The 15,100-nt window shown below is 41.0% G+C and overlaps 1 protein-coding gene across 1 annotated transcript; it reads left to right on the forward strand.

The window, feature by feature from the left end:
* The first annotated feature begins 1,214 nt into the window (after window positions 1-1,214).
* On the forward strand, window positions 1,215-14,282 carry hip1 (huntingtin interacting protein 1). Its single transcript, XM_085915539.1, has 29 exons — window positions 1,215-1,376; window positions 1,545-1,601; window positions 2,475-2,555; window positions 2,952-3,028; window positions 3,277-3,338; window positions 4,349-4,489; window positions 4,700-4,757; window positions 4,873-4,948; window positions 5,465-5,608; window positions 5,795-5,892; window positions 6,286-6,358; window positions 6,480-6,663; window positions 6,887-6,975; window positions 7,052-7,168; window positions 7,454-7,555; window positions 8,419-8,613; window positions 8,706-8,853; window positions 8,931-9,017; window positions 9,126-9,233; window positions 9,367-9,503; window positions 9,599-9,709; window positions 9,814-9,872; window positions 9,991-10,084; window positions 10,283-10,383; window positions 10,572-10,677; window positions 10,856-10,979; window positions 11,107-11,168; window positions 11,867-11,984; window positions 12,443-14,282. Exons 2-29 carry the CDS (start codon window positions 1,560-1,562, stop codon window positions 12,445-12,447), a joined length of 2,799 nt encoding a protein of 932 aa, XP_085771665.1. The 5' UTR covers window positions 1,215-1,376; window positions 1,545-1,559; the 3' UTR covers window positions 12,448-14,282.
* The last annotated feature ends 818 nt before the right edge of the window (window positions 14,283-15,100 follow it).

Consider the following 15,100-nt stretch of genomic DNA (forward strand, 5'->3'; position numbering starts at 1 on the left):
CCATTTGTGATTTATTTTCTCAACTTGACATTCCGCATTGTCTTTTAAAATCTCATACTTATGCATCATAAGAGTGATTAAGCTCCTCTCCTAGTTTGTGCAATCTTGCAATAGTACCAGACCTTTGTCTGTAACAGCTTACCGTCAAAGATTTTCTTTTTGCAGAACAGGAAATTGCATAAAAGTATCCAGTAAAGCATCGTAAACCCCAGGAGCACACAGGAACAAATAGTTTACCCCCCCCCCCCTACTTTCAAATCAACAACCACAGAATTTATGTGTGGGCACGAGGTGCTTCCCAAAATAGGATGCATATCAACAGAGTTTACTTCAGGTCATTTTGATAAGCCTCCCCTTCAGATATTTAGGGTTTATATCTCATTTTAGTGGTGACTTTACAGTAGAGTCAGGTAAACTGTCTCAAACTGTTTGCTGTCAGGCTACCATAATCATCCAATGCAGAGAAGAGCTCAGTCGGGCATCTCGGCTGCTGCCTTGAATACCAACTCGACAGAAAATAGGTCAATCACCTTCACTCAAACTTCACTGACTCTCAATCTCTGGGCATCTTGAAAGAGAAAAGAGACTTTTGTGAAAGATTAAGGGTGTCAAATGAAACGCATAAAAGTTTTTGAAAATGTATATTTTGGCTGACTTTATATTTCCTCTTCCTCACAGGCAGTCAGCATCAACAAGGCCATCAACACACAGGAGGTTGCTGTCAAAGAGAAGCATGCCAGGAATATCCTCTTATTTTGTCTGCACACAAATATGTGTGTGTGTGGTGAAGTTGTGATTCCCATGTGACAGTATTCTCCAGTTGAGATTATGTTAGTGTAAGATCAAAACAACAAATTGAGGCTAGCCTCATCTGTGCTGAAGCTAATTTAATCCTGTGGGAGTTAAAATAGAAGGCAAGACAGTTTGTGCAGTTCTGGATTTCATTTACAGTAATATAGAGCAGCATGAGATTCAAATGAAAGTTCTTGGATTCTTGCCTGGAACTATGTTGTACTAAACTTTGTACATTGAATCAATGAATTACAAAGCCGTGTTCCACTGAACCATTGTTACGGTTAGCAGTTTTGATGCCAGTCCTCATTGGGCTAAATTATTATGAGTCAAAGTAGCCGCTAACAACACTGCGGCTGTTAGATTTGGGAGAATTTTTTTTATTTTTGAGTTTGTCACAATGATATGAATATTGAAGCTGCTGGTCCTTGACTGTGTCACCTTGCATTTTGGGGACTCATCATGAGAAAGGAGCCCACACTTTCTGGGCAGCGGTCAACCGGCTTCCTCTCTCCAGCAATGCAGTCCTTTGCTGGAAGTTCTGCCATGTTTTTCACAAGCTACTACGAGACGGACATCCAAATGTACGTAAAGACGCCATCGCTTTCCACCACTACATTTTTCCACTATGTATTTAACTCTGAATGCCTGTAATTTCTTCAAATTGGAAGTAATCACTCTTTTTTTTTTGTGTGTGCTGACTTTTTTCTCCCCCTCTCTCCTTTCCTGTGTTGCTGTTGCCACCGTTCTAGGTGATAAAAGACTCTATGAGGAATAAGGCTGATTTGACGGATATGAGCAGGATGTGGGTAAGGAAGCGCACCCGACTGTCGGTTGCCATCAGAGCATGTCGCTGCTGTTGATTGAAATGACAATTAAGACTTGACCAAACAATATGTGGTGTTGTTAATGTAAACATGCCGTCTAATTCTTTCGAGGTCTTCTTCTTTTCATTTTGAACAGTGGGAAAAAAAATGGATTGTGATGGAAGGGGGACCTTTAAAATGTAAATCACAAGTCTGAAACCAAAAATACATATGATACTTTTGGAAATACCGACACTTCCTGAGTTGTGACCAAAAGAGCAACATGTGTGAAAATGTTGAAGTGGAACGGAAGTTGCCTGCAGGCGTGTAATTCACTTGACTGCTCCAAACATCTAATTAACTGTGTAGTATCCGCAGTACTACTTTAGCTGCCAAGTGACAGACTTGTATGTGTCTGCACTCCCCATCACTCACGCAGACTCATCCTCTGGCTTATTTGGAGTACACTCTCGGTTGAGTCACTGTAACCTTGTTTTGGAATTTTTCCACCACATTTTGGGAAATTGAAATCTTAAATGTAATCAACTGGTGAAGAAGTGTAGTTCTTGTAGAGTATTTCAACTTTGCTCCCATTCTTGGAGCAAAGAAATGCTCTTACATATGAGAAGCAACTTAACCAGCTCCAGTTAACTCATCCTATTTGAATTCCACGGTTTTAGTTCTGCTCCAACAGAGGAAGTTGCTCACATTTTGAATGTTAATTAAACAGCGCCACAGGCCAATGTGTCATCTCAAATTTCCCCGTGTTCTTTAATCAGCCAGCTTACTGGCCAAAGTCGGGAGATACTGTTTCTACCTTTGGCCATGTCTCCATATGTTGATCTCCCTTTGTGATTCAGCCTCTTGTACCTCCAGGGTCACCTGAGTGAAGGCTATGGGAAGCTCTGCAGCATCTACCTCAAACTGCTCATCACCAAAATGGAGTTCCACATTAAAGTGAGTTGGCATGGCCTATAAAACCCAATGAGACTCTCTCGTCACTCATTATCTATGCCTGAAGTCTGTTTTTATTGCCATCGTTTTGCCGTGGGGGCAGTGGGTCCTCACAGAACATTCCGGCTGCGATTCTAATGGCTTCTCAAGGATCTATAAATGAAGCTTCCTTTAATGGGACAACTGAGGCGAGTCGTTGATAAACAGGAAATCGTGAATATTGCCTGATTGGGTCTCTTTGTTTTTTAATGCTAGGAATGTAAAGAGATGGAGGAGCAGGTTTTCAGCAGGAGTGCAAACCTCACAATTATTGTGATTCAGTCACGTGTCAATCAGATGGACCATGGTGTGCCACTCGTGTTATTTGAGCTTCCACCTTTTATATGGTTTCTCTTTCAGAACCCTCGGTTCCCTGGCAACCTGCAGATGTCAAACAGACAACTTGAAGAGGCAGGAGAAAATGATGTCAACAACTTGTAAGTAAGGCAAGCTGTCACATTATTTACAAGATGGATCCCGAAAGATCATCTTTGGAATAGTCAAACGTAAAAACAATTGAAGAGAGGGTGAAGAGGAATGTGGGGGACAGATCAATATTTCAAGATTAGTCTATTGATATGTATTGAATATTATTATTATTTTCTCTGAGGGAAAAAAACTGAATTTAATCAAAACAGAACCTTTCAAGTTGTGTGACGTGCGTTTTTCTTTGTGTTCCCTCCAGCTTTCAATTAACAGTGGAGATGTTTGATTACCTCGAGTGTGAACTCAACCTCTTCCTTGGAGGTAAGATCTTTAGGACTAACAAGATAGTCTGCTGTGAACACGCATTCATTCGGGGCACAAAGTTCCAACTTGGGCAGACAGGAGGATTGAGTGATAAAGTTCTAATGCTGTACAAAAATAGATACTTTTATCATCAGAACCGTGAGTGGCTGCAGACTGTTATTGTCGTTGGGGTGACTCATCATAGGTGCAAGTGTCTTACAGTATATGGACATATTATAGCTAAAAATAGGCTGCAGGGATGTGATGTGTGCCAAGAGGAATTGCTGGCAAAGCTGCTCTCCTCTTCTCCTAAATGAATTGAAGGAAATTACATTCTGGTTTCTTTTTATCATGGCCTTCAGTCTGCATCCTGTGCATAGTATTTTCACACAATTCCTTTTTAGTTGGGGCTCCTTAGAGAGGAGTTTCTCATTTCTGATTGCGAATGGATGATTTATCAAGGCATAAACACGTTATCACGTTAATGTTCACTACAACACAACAACAGCCTTGTGACAGTTTTCATGTTTAATTCTTGCCGCTCCATTTTTAGTTTGAGAGTGTAGCTCAAGTCTCTCCTCTCAGTTCTGACCTATTTCCACAATGTTTCATCATTCAAGGTTTAAGAGGCAAGTCCAATTTGTCTGTGTTTCTGTACAAAAAAAAACATGTATTAATAATACTGAATGTTTTTAAATCAGTGAGGAAACCACATTACTGCCAGGTTCTCAGGATTTGGCTTCACGGATAATGGGTAGGAGAGCTTTAATGATTGAGGGCGAGCGAGAGAAGAGAAACAATCTTTTTAGTATTGACATTACAGCTGCCTTTCTTTTAGACTCTATTCCCAACCTTTTTATGGAGCCAGGACTTTGTGATAATCAAAGCAAACAGGGATATCTCTTCAGATTTGCGTTTACAGGGGTGTAACTAACATGAAAACCAGCGGGCGGTAATTGTAAAGCTGAGATATGGCGTAGCATGTGTCCAAGCTACTAAACAATATTGTTTGTGTTTCTCTCTCCCAGTATTCAGCTCGCTAGATATGTCTCGGTCAGTTTCAGTGACTGCTGCAGGCCAATGTCGTCTGGCTCCGCTCATTCAAGTCATCTTGGACTCCAGCCACCTATACGACTACACAGTCAAGCTGCTGTTTAAACTGCACTCATGTGAGTAACACGTAACTCTGGCGTTCACTCAATTTGTCATTCACTTATCCTTGTAGTTCTCTATTAATTTAACACCATACTTTAGTATATTCAATTACAGTCTTGGTGGTTTAAAAAAATTGATTCATGTAGAGTGCATGTAAAGTTGGTGAGGATGTGTTAACTGATTTGTGTGGGTGTGTGTGTTTATTTTTATTTTTTTGTATGCAGGCCTTCCAGCAGACACTCTCCAAGGCCACCGAGATCGCTTTCAGGAACAGTTTAAGAAGTATGTACGGCCAATGGTGCCCAAACCAAAACCTTGTCGGTCAAACACATAAGTAACCGCTGAGTACGCTGCTCAAATTTCATTCTCACACACTTTAATTTTTGTCTTATTGCAGGTTAAAGAGTCTGTTTTATCGCTCCAGTAACTTGCAGTACTTCAAGCGGTTGATTCAGATTCCACAGTTGCCTGAGGTGATGATTGACATGACACAAATGTCCATATTAACTGTATGGAGAAAAGTATTTGAAAATGATCAGCCATTATCAGACTACAGTAGAGTGAAATGTTCTTTTGTATTTTGTCCTAAAAGAGTTTGACCGGGTTGAGGTCAGGGTTCAGTTGAGTTTTTTCAAAATAAACGTCTTACAAGCATAGCTTTATGAACCTTGCGTTTTGCACTGGGCACAGCCATGCTCAACTAGAAAAAGACTGCTCTAATATTAGCAATATAATATTTCAAAACTGAATCAGAGGGAGCTTTTCCAACTCAGACTGATTAATAAATAAAAAGGTCTGTCCAAAATGTCTTAAACACGTCCATCTTTTCGCCGTCTGAATTGATGGTAGTTTCAGATTCCCAAGAAGTATGTTCTTTTTGCTCAGTATGTTGAAAAACTGGGCATGGAAAGTCAAATATGCATTTTTATTTTTCTTGACACCAGAGAAGCCAAACAATATTTTCAAATGAATGAAATGTTTTCTCTCAGAATCCTCCAAACTTCCTACGTGCATCTGCCCTGTCAGAGCACATCAGCCCCGTGGTTGTAATCCCTGCCGAGTCGTCTTCTCCAGAGTCGGAACATATGGTGGAAACTGACGACCTGGTGGACACAGACCTCCCTGTCCTTCCGGTAAAAAGTGGAAAAATGTCCAAAGAGAATTTACAACAAGGCAATGAACCAACAACAATGAGTGCTGAAGTAATGAATCACTTTTTGTACCCAATTCAGAGCTCTGAATGTTTTCAGAGCAATTTATGTTGTAAATTAAGCGCTTTGGATCTTCCCTTTTTATATCTTGTGGCTTTGACTTCTTAGGCTCCAGTGGAGACAAAATTTGATGACCTCTTTGGCACCTCTGCTGCAATTGACCCCTTCAACTTCAACAATCAGAATGGAATGCGCAAGGATGATAAGTACGTTTTTTGAAGACATTGTCTATACGAAACCTTTGGTCAACTACTGTAGATGCGTACAGTACTTTTAATGCTAAAATATACTGCAACCATCATTCATTTAATTTTAAAATGTACTTTATTTTAACCCCAAAAAATTAACAAATGTTTCTTTATATTATCATTATAATTGCCATTATTATTACAAATGTGTCAAACCTGAAAGCAATACTTGGAGATTGTGCCAGTAGCACAAAACTAACTACACTAAGTCTTTACAGATGACAGGAACTATTTTATACATTAATTTAATTGATGATAAATACATTCTCAATTTAAAAAACAAATTTAATGGTAGAAAGAAATATTGTTGGCGCTTTTGATTCACAAGCGTTGTCTTTCTCTATTCGCTAGAGACCGACTGATTGAACAGCTGACAAGGGAGATCCAGGCCCTTAAGGACGAGTTGGAAGCATTCCGATTGGAGGTAAAAAGGAATACCCTCCTCCCCAATCCGTAATTTAATCCAAGTGTACGATAAATGTATATTTGCTCAGGATTCCCTTGATAAAGCAACTGTAATTCACCACCATTTCTCCATCTGCCAGAGTGGACGCTTATGTCAGGCTTTGAGAGGCCGTGTCAATGAGCTGGAGGCAGAGCTAGCAGAGCAGAGTCACCTCAGGCTCCAGGCAGCAGGGGAGAGTGAGTTCCTGATAGCCGAGCTTGATGACCTGAGGAGGGTCAGGCAAGACACAGAGAAAGAGCAGCGGAGTCTGACGGAGATAGAAAGTAAGCCCCCTTATATTTTATGACCTGATAGTGTGGAGACAGATGTTAAATGGAGTAAAATAATTCTGAACTAGTGACAAATATACTAGCAAAGTACTGTATGATACACACATGACCATGAAGCTGAAGATGTCAAAGAAGGTTTCTAAAGAATCAACACAATATTGGAACAAGTGAGAATAATAGATTATTATTCCTTACTGTATCCTTGGTTACTGTGTAGAAAAAGCTCAAGCCAATGAGCAACGCTACACCAAGCTGAAGGAGAAGTATACAGAGTTGGTACAAGGCCATGCTGAATTGCTGAGGAAGGTGAGAAAAACATCTTTGTTCGTATTAAAAACTCCTTTTCGTTGTGACCTAAGTTTTTGTTTGTTTGTGGGTCCAGAATGCAGAGGTGACCCGGCAGATGACGGTGGCTCGGATAGCGCAGGATGAAATAGATGCAGTGAGGAAAGAGATGCAGGACAAGGTGAAAGCCGCTCAAGATTTTGCAGACAGACAGGTAGGTCACCTTAATTTTGCTTGTTAGGTTTTTTTTTTTCTTTAATTTATTTTTTAATCTAGCTCATAAATTGGCTTGTATAATATTTTTAGCTGTGATTCCCAAACACTGTACTGTAGCAGACATGTATTGTTAAAATTAATATGGTGTGCCACGCAATGTCATCTAATTGGCCAAGTTTGAAAATTATAATTGAATAGCTGTGTAATGTAAAATATATGCCTTGGCTCAACATAGATGGGGAAACATTGATCTAAAAAAAAATGTGACATTTCATTAACCCAGGAACGAGCGCAGCGGGAGCACGTTGGAGAGTTGCAGAGAGAGCTGGAGTCCAGCAGGGCCGAGCTGGATTCCCTCAAGATCACCATGGGCTCCTCACAACAGGTCTGAGGTTATTCATCGTGACAGCAAAATCAACCTGCTGTCCTTTAAGCCCTTTGTCAAAATCGTTCAAAGCAACGCATGTTGACCCAAAGATTTGTGTATATATAAAAAGGAAGAAAAAAGATAAGATATGATTCATTTGCTTTTACGCTATGTTCAGTTCACGTCCCCCTAAAATATAAACAAGTGCATGAACCTTTGGTTTTTTTTGTACTCATTCAGGTATAATTCTGGTTGTATATTTTCAATATTCTTGGTAAATTAAAAGTAATTTGCTCTCAATAAGAATGCACTGGAATTCTGATGCTGTATTGTCAAAAAGTCATAGTTTGTAGAAAATATGTCCATATATATATATCTATCTATATATAAAAATTTTTTACTGTGTCGACAGCCCTACTTGGGGACCATCTGTGTCACAGCTCTCATCATGTTAGACCCCAATGCCAATTTACTTCATTTCCAAAATCAGACTATTTACTCACTCTGTAAGTCACTTCCATATTTTTTGTGAGCTCATTCCAGCGATTTGCAAAGCATGTTCACAAGCCCCTTAAGACACACAACATGCAGGATCTGACGAAACTTCACTCTGTTGTCATAGTTTGTTCTGCCAAGTTTCACAACCACACTTTCCCACTTGACCGCAACGCAGTGCTCTTTGGAGACTATGCACCTAGCCACAAACGATAAAAAAGCTGTGGTGTTATAATCTATGTTTACAACTGGAGGTCACTTGAGTCATCAAGTACAACATTCCCACAGCCTCACATTGTCCTGGTCAAGACTTCCCATCAAATCGTGTTGTTTTGCAATTGTTCTTATGTGCTGTAACACATCGTTTATTTTTTATTGTTTTGCAGTCCAATGAGGTGCTCGGCACTCAACTGGCTGCGATGGAATCTCAGAAAGCAGTACTCGTTGAGTCATTGTCCAAAGTGGAGACGGAGCTTGCCGTTCAAGGGGAGAAGCTTGAGCGTCTACAAAGTTCATTGGCCAGTGAAAGGGAAACTGGTGTGAAGACAGCCGAAGCTCTGCAAAATCAACTTAATGACAAGGTCAAATGTTTGTTTTAAAATCAATAAATAAATTGGAGAGGCCATATCGCCCAGCCTAAATGACAGGAACACGGATGTTTGTGTCCCTATAGGAGAGCAGGGAGCAGGCGTTAGAAAGCCAACTAGTAGCGGCCCGCTGGTCCAGTCTGCAGGGGGCTGTTGAAGAAGCAGAGAGGATCATCCAAGACTCACTGGCCCAGATCGATGACCCAGCCCACATCAGCTGCACTAGCTCAGCAGGTTACCGCGGGGTTCTTATTAGTGTGTGAGTGTGCGTGTGTTAGTTAAGTAACTTCCAATAATGCCTACCTCTGCAGACTACCTGGCATCCAGATGTCAAGCATCCTTAGACTGTGTAGAGCAGCTCCATCCTGCCAGAGACGCCTTTCTAGCCGATGACACAGGTAAGCAGCTTGCTAATATTGAATGTTGTCTTGCATAGCATACTTCCGGGGTGCCAAGCCCACGAGGAAGTGAGATAAATTCTCTTTTGTTCTTTTCTTATTACACAGGTGTCTCTCAGTTGCTTAAAGTGGTGACTCAATGTGGCCACCTAGTGGGCGACACCATTGTTCAAGGCAGTGCAACCTCTCACATGGTGCCTGTGGAGCAGGCTGATGGTAAAATGTTTGATTTATTCTACCTCTTATGCCTCATGCAAATCAGCCACTGCTCACCTCCTTGTGTTTTTTGTAGCCATTTTCATAAAATGGTAACTAGGATTTTGGTTGTCTAATGTGCATTCTGTAACAGTTCTTTCAGAAAGTGTGAAGGCATGTGGTGCTGAGGCTCTGCTTTTGTTGGGCCGCATGAAAAAGAAGGAGGACATAACAAAAGCAGACAACTGCAAACTAAAGGAGGCACTCCAGTCCATATTGGCTTCTGCAGAGGTTGGTACTGGTCTTAATGTTGTTCTTGTGTGCTAGTGACCAATGGCTGCAATAATGAAAACTTTGACTTATGATGTCTTCAATCCTGAATTCAGAAACTGCGTCCTCGAGGTCTGGAACTGCAGCAGGGAGAGCTGGGAGATCTAGTGGAGCAAGAAATGGCAGCCACATCTGCAGCTGTGGAATCAGCTGCCGCAAGGATAGAGGTGTGGATCACAAGCACGCACTTCTTTACAATGAGAACCGATAATCACCAGTTTCACTTTGCAGTCGTACTAGCTTGAAAGTTCTCCCCTGTGTCCCCCTATAGGAAATGCTCAACAAGTCTCGAGCAGTTGATACAGGCATCAAGATGGAGGTCAATGAGAGGTAATAAAATTAAATCTCAATATAGTAATATATATATATATATATAATATTTTTTAATTGTCAATTAACTTGTGACAAGTCCAGTGTCAATATTGTGTATCCTGTCGCCTCCTTTCAGGATCTTAGCTTCGTGTACAGAATTGATGACAGCCATCAAAGCTCTTGTTCTGTCCTCCAAAGATCTGCAAAGGGACATTGTAGAGAGTGGCAGGGTACGTTTGGATTTTATTTGGAATAAGTTTGAATATTATAGCTTACAGGTAAGAGAAACCCCAAAATGTAACTTTTCAATAAACCAGACCATTGATAATCATTTTTCAAAAAACATTCAAGATGGTTTTTCCCCCCCATGTAAATAATAATAATTGCCCTTCACTTGAGTTGAATACATTTCTCTATTTGTCCACCAGGGCGCAGCATCCACCAAGGAATTTTATGCCAAGAATTCTCGTTGGACGGAGGGCCTGATTTCTGCTTCTAAAGCCGTTGGATGGGGCGCCACTGTCATGGTGTAAGTAGTATCTGACTTTCAAATGAAATGACTTTTCAAGAGGTGAATGAAGGTCTGATCTCAACAGGAACAAAGCAAGTGAACCCGATCTCTTGTGTAACATTGTAACCACCACTCCCGCTCCTGTTAACGTTTGAATAATTCATCAGAAGACTAGAAATGTAATCCACTGTGTTTTGTCATTTCAGGGATGCGGCTGATCTTGTGGTGCAGGGAAAAGGGAAGTTTGAGGAGTTGATGGTGTGTTCCCGCGAAATTGCGGCCAGCACAGCGCAACTTGTTGCTGCTTCAAAGGCGAGTCCCAAGTGCATCCATTCATCCATCATCTGAACCGCTTCATTCTCACAAGGGTCACGGGTGCGCTGGAGCCTATCCATGCCATCTTTGGGCAGCGCAGACAAATGTTATGTTTGGGTTCATAATCATAGGAGGAAGGTATTCAAAATATGCTCCGTGCTTGTGTTGTCCCCAGGTTAAAGCGGACAAAGACAGTACCAACTTGCACCGCCTGCAGCATGCATCCCGAGGCGTCACCCAGGCAACTGCCGCTGTTGTGGCCTCCACCAAGTCTGGGCAGTCCCAAATTGAAGACAAAGGTAAGCTTGGGTTTTTTAGCAACATTGTAAGTCTAACCTTAAGTAGTGTATCATTCTATATTTGGTACTGCTTACAAACAATTGATTTTTTTTTTTTTTCTTCCCTTTGCCTCTGATCGCTTCACAGATACAATGGATTTCTCAAGCATGACGCTCATCCAGATCAAGCGACAAGAGATGGACGCCCAGGTTGGCAGCAACATGCACACACCAAGCAAAAGTCAAAACGATAAGCAGACCTGTTTAGGAATGTGCTCATTGTTCCACATTTGACACTTCATTGTTTTTCATCCACTAGGAAGTTGAACTTAAAGCTAGACAAATAGCACACACAAGCAAGTATGTCTGTGGCTGCCTTTCCCCCCCTACAGTGAAAGGAAAACTAAAACGGGCGGACCTTTGTCACATATGCACAAGCGCCCACAAACATTAAATAGTGAGCTGCTATTGGTAGAGTGCTTTAAGCATATTTACACGACCTTACTTTGAGTAAATAAGATCCTAAAACACACTTGAGCCACTCATCAGTGTTCTTTTTTGTTTGCTTTTTTGGTGAGCATTTTCACATGCCAAGAAACTCCAAACAACCAAAATTGTAATGCAAAGAAATGAAAATAGATGGATGGATGGATGGATTATTTGTTAGTAACTCACCAGCCATTAGAGCCGTGAGACCTAAACAGTAATGCTGTTATCCTAAATAAAAAGACTCCTTTGTTCACTCTTTGTCACTGCCCAGAACGTAATTTCCTCTACATGACTCATAAAAATAACCCTTTCAGAACTGTTGGTTTTCCACTGTTTGCAAAGGGAAACTTTGTGACAAGGCTGTGTCTGTCCTCCCCCTTCGTTCATGCGTGCGTGTGTGTGTGTGTGTGTTTGTACAGGTTCTGGTGTTGGAGCTGGAGACGCGTCTGCAGAAGGAGCGCGAGCGTCTCGGGGAGCTGAGGAAGAAACACTATGAGCTAGCAGGGGTAGCGGAGGGCTGGGGGGGCGATGAGGAGGGTGAGGGCAAGACACTAATACATTGTGGAATCTTTAAGCCAGTGTTTCTCAATGTTTTTGGTTTTTTTTTGGTCCAAGGCACATTAGGTAACTACATTTTTTTGTTGCTGTTCTGAAGTTTAATTGCACATCCACTACAGTAGGTGGCAGTGGTGTGCTCATTGTCAGTGTGCACAGTATACAAAATGTAAACAGCTATTCCGAAGATTATTTTTATTTTTTATGCCTTTCAGTTTATATTACTTTTATTATTATTATTATTATTATTATTATTATTATTATTATTACAATAACCAAAGAGTACAACTAATTTTGTCCAAGTGCGACCCTTCTGCCATTTGGTGTGTTATTTGTTGTAATTAAATAATTTTGTCGAGGTCAACACTTTTTGAGATGTTTTTGTTGGAAGTCCAAATTGTAGAAGAGACCTTTAACCTTGCTGTTTTCTTCCCCTGCAGGTTAAGATTGACCCCGCCCCCGTCATGGCCTTCGTCTGGAAGAAACTTGTATTTATACACTCTTCTCCATCTCTGTCTGGCTAGTTTTCCCCGCTCTTGTTTGTTTGTTAATCAAGCCAAATGAAACGGTGCTTGCTCTCTCACATCCATGTCTGGAGTCTTCTGCGCAGACGTCGGGCGCCAAGGGCTCAGCCACAAGGAACGATGCTCGACTGGAAGGACCACCCGAATTCACAGACAGCATCACACCTCCTCTTCAAACAGAGTGTATGTATAGAGCAGTCTATCACTTATTTATTATCTGCGCTCCATGCTTCAAATTAGTAACGAGCACACTCAACTGATGAACGCTAGTTGCACGTCTCGAAACGGCAAGGACCAGAGATCCGAGCCCACAAATTACGTCAGTGGAACAAAGAGGACTAAAAAAAAAAAGCCTCTCGTAATCAAGTGTGCTTACAAGTCGCACGAGCTGGAGTTCAATGTGACGGATGTCTCAAATTATTAGGTCCACAGCGCCTCAACTGGACTCCCTGCCTTTTTGTCACTGTAACAAACCGGACTGTTCAATCATGCTGAACTGCCATCTTAGTTTGTTTTTTAAATAGTCATAGAAAACTGCTCCAAACTGCCGTGGGGGGGGGGGGGCCCTCACAACTCTTATTCTATCTAAACCATAAGAGATCAAAAGTAGCATTACGCACACGAAACATGATTAATCGACAGTTTGCAGTTTGAGTAACTGCAGGAAGAAGGGATATGTCTAGCTGAAAAAAAAAAAAAAAGCAACAGCACATTAGGCTCTGCCGCCTTTTTTGTCTAGCAAGTCTGCAGAGATTCATTTCGTAAACAAATAGTTTTGTTTTTATAAAGACGCCTCTTATTAAAGAATCCGAGTCATTTTTTGACAAACTACAGCTTCAACAACACACTTGGAGATCAAAGTCCAGAAATGATTCCTCTGTTTTTAATATTGAAACATCATCCAACTCGTACGCTTTTTTTCCCCCTCCCTGTGAAATCTTCATTACCTGTTGCCCTTTATAAATATTTTCAAAGTTCAGGTTAACTAGTCAGAGTGCTTCCTGCCAGGATGCCACACCACAGCGTGTGACCTAAGCTTCCCGCAGACCATGTAGCTCTGTATAATTGTCACACACACACACACACCTCCAACTGCATCAATATTTGTCTTTCACTGAGTCAGCCTTCATCTCATCTGAATAGAGGGAGTGCAAAGCGGTCCAGGCCTAAACCAATAGGTGTCATCTTTTTGTCATTTAACACGGAGCCTCGTGACCATGTTGCGAAATGAATGAGCTTTGTGTGTCTTAAACTTAATTGGGTCACCGAAAGGGGGTATTTAAATGCCGATGATTCTTCAACAACTGTAAGGAGCAGATGATGTCGTTTTTAGAAAAAAAATAGTTTTAAATAAGACAAGGCAAAGTAATGATTAGGCAAGTGTTACTGCAGTGTTGTGATTCATACTTGCTTCAGTTGTGGACACATCACATCACACACTTGTTGACAGTAAATCAAATAGGAAATACTTTGCCAATGATATGGAGATGAACTGAAACGCACCTTGTGTAATGAATGAGTGTATTTTTTTTTTCTTTTTTCTGTCAAAATATTCTTTATTAACCTGTCTCGGGTCCGACGTCGTACCAGCTCAGCCAGCCTTTCAAACTGCCTCACACTGTAGTTAAAGAAACTACTCACTCACATAGCGACATTGACATGAGTCTTTGTATCGTGTACTAAATCTATGTTGGTGGGTTTGCTTTTATTTTATTTTTCAGTTTTTAAAAATAAATATTTCAACTTGTTAATACAATCCAGGGTGTGTGTGGTTTTTAGTTGAATTCTGCATTGTGATTTTTTTAATAGGTACACAAGTGCCTGTTGTGTTCATGTCTAATTCAAAGCCAAATTCTAATGCACCTTTATTGATTTTTATCTTTTTTTTTTTAAGGGTGCTGTTAGTTTCCCACTAAAAGCATCGACTCCTTTTTAAGTGCTGGGTTTTGTTTTAAACTCAAGATGCAGCTGCAGTTAGTGACACAGATCAACTTTGTAGGCTTCCTGTTGCTCAAGTGTTGTGTAATCTGAAAACAATGTCCAGATGACACAATACTTCTCTTCAAGGATCAATATCACCTTTATTATTGTTAACATTGAGTGGGTATCCTCAATCAACATATGAGTGTCATTGTAACTCGATTGCAACTGACCTGATTCTCTGTATACGTATAAAGTTGTGTGTATAAAATCTGAATGAGCAGCTAGCTACCCATACTCAAATGTGAAGCTGAAGCATTTGTTTATTTCAGTGGTTCTTCCAGGGGAGCTGCTGTTAGGCAGCTCAGTTTAGGACTGCAGAGACTATAAATAGATCAGCTTGTCTTTCTCCCAGGCGCCACCCACCACATTACCCATGTGACACAACAGCAGCCCTGCATACTGCGCTGGTGCTGTATGCAATCACGTCACAGGCAAACATCCCGCTTGATATAGTGAAGGCCCTTAATCACTGAGCTGGTCACTTCATGAAGACGATAAACCACACAATCGAGTTACTCTACTGTAAGTCGATAAGTATTTGCCCAATGGTAGCATTTTCATGAATTTGCCTTTAGACACTAAAATCTCGGG

Source organism: Syngnathus leptorhynchus, chromosome 7 (assembly GCF_054491065.1).
Source record: "Syngnathus leptorhynchus isolate UIUO chromosome 7, UIUO_Slep, whole genome shotgun sequence".
NCBI classification, from domain to species: Eukaryota; Metazoa; Chordata; class Actinopteri; order Syngnathiformes; family Syngnathidae; genus Syngnathus; species Syngnathus leptorhynchus.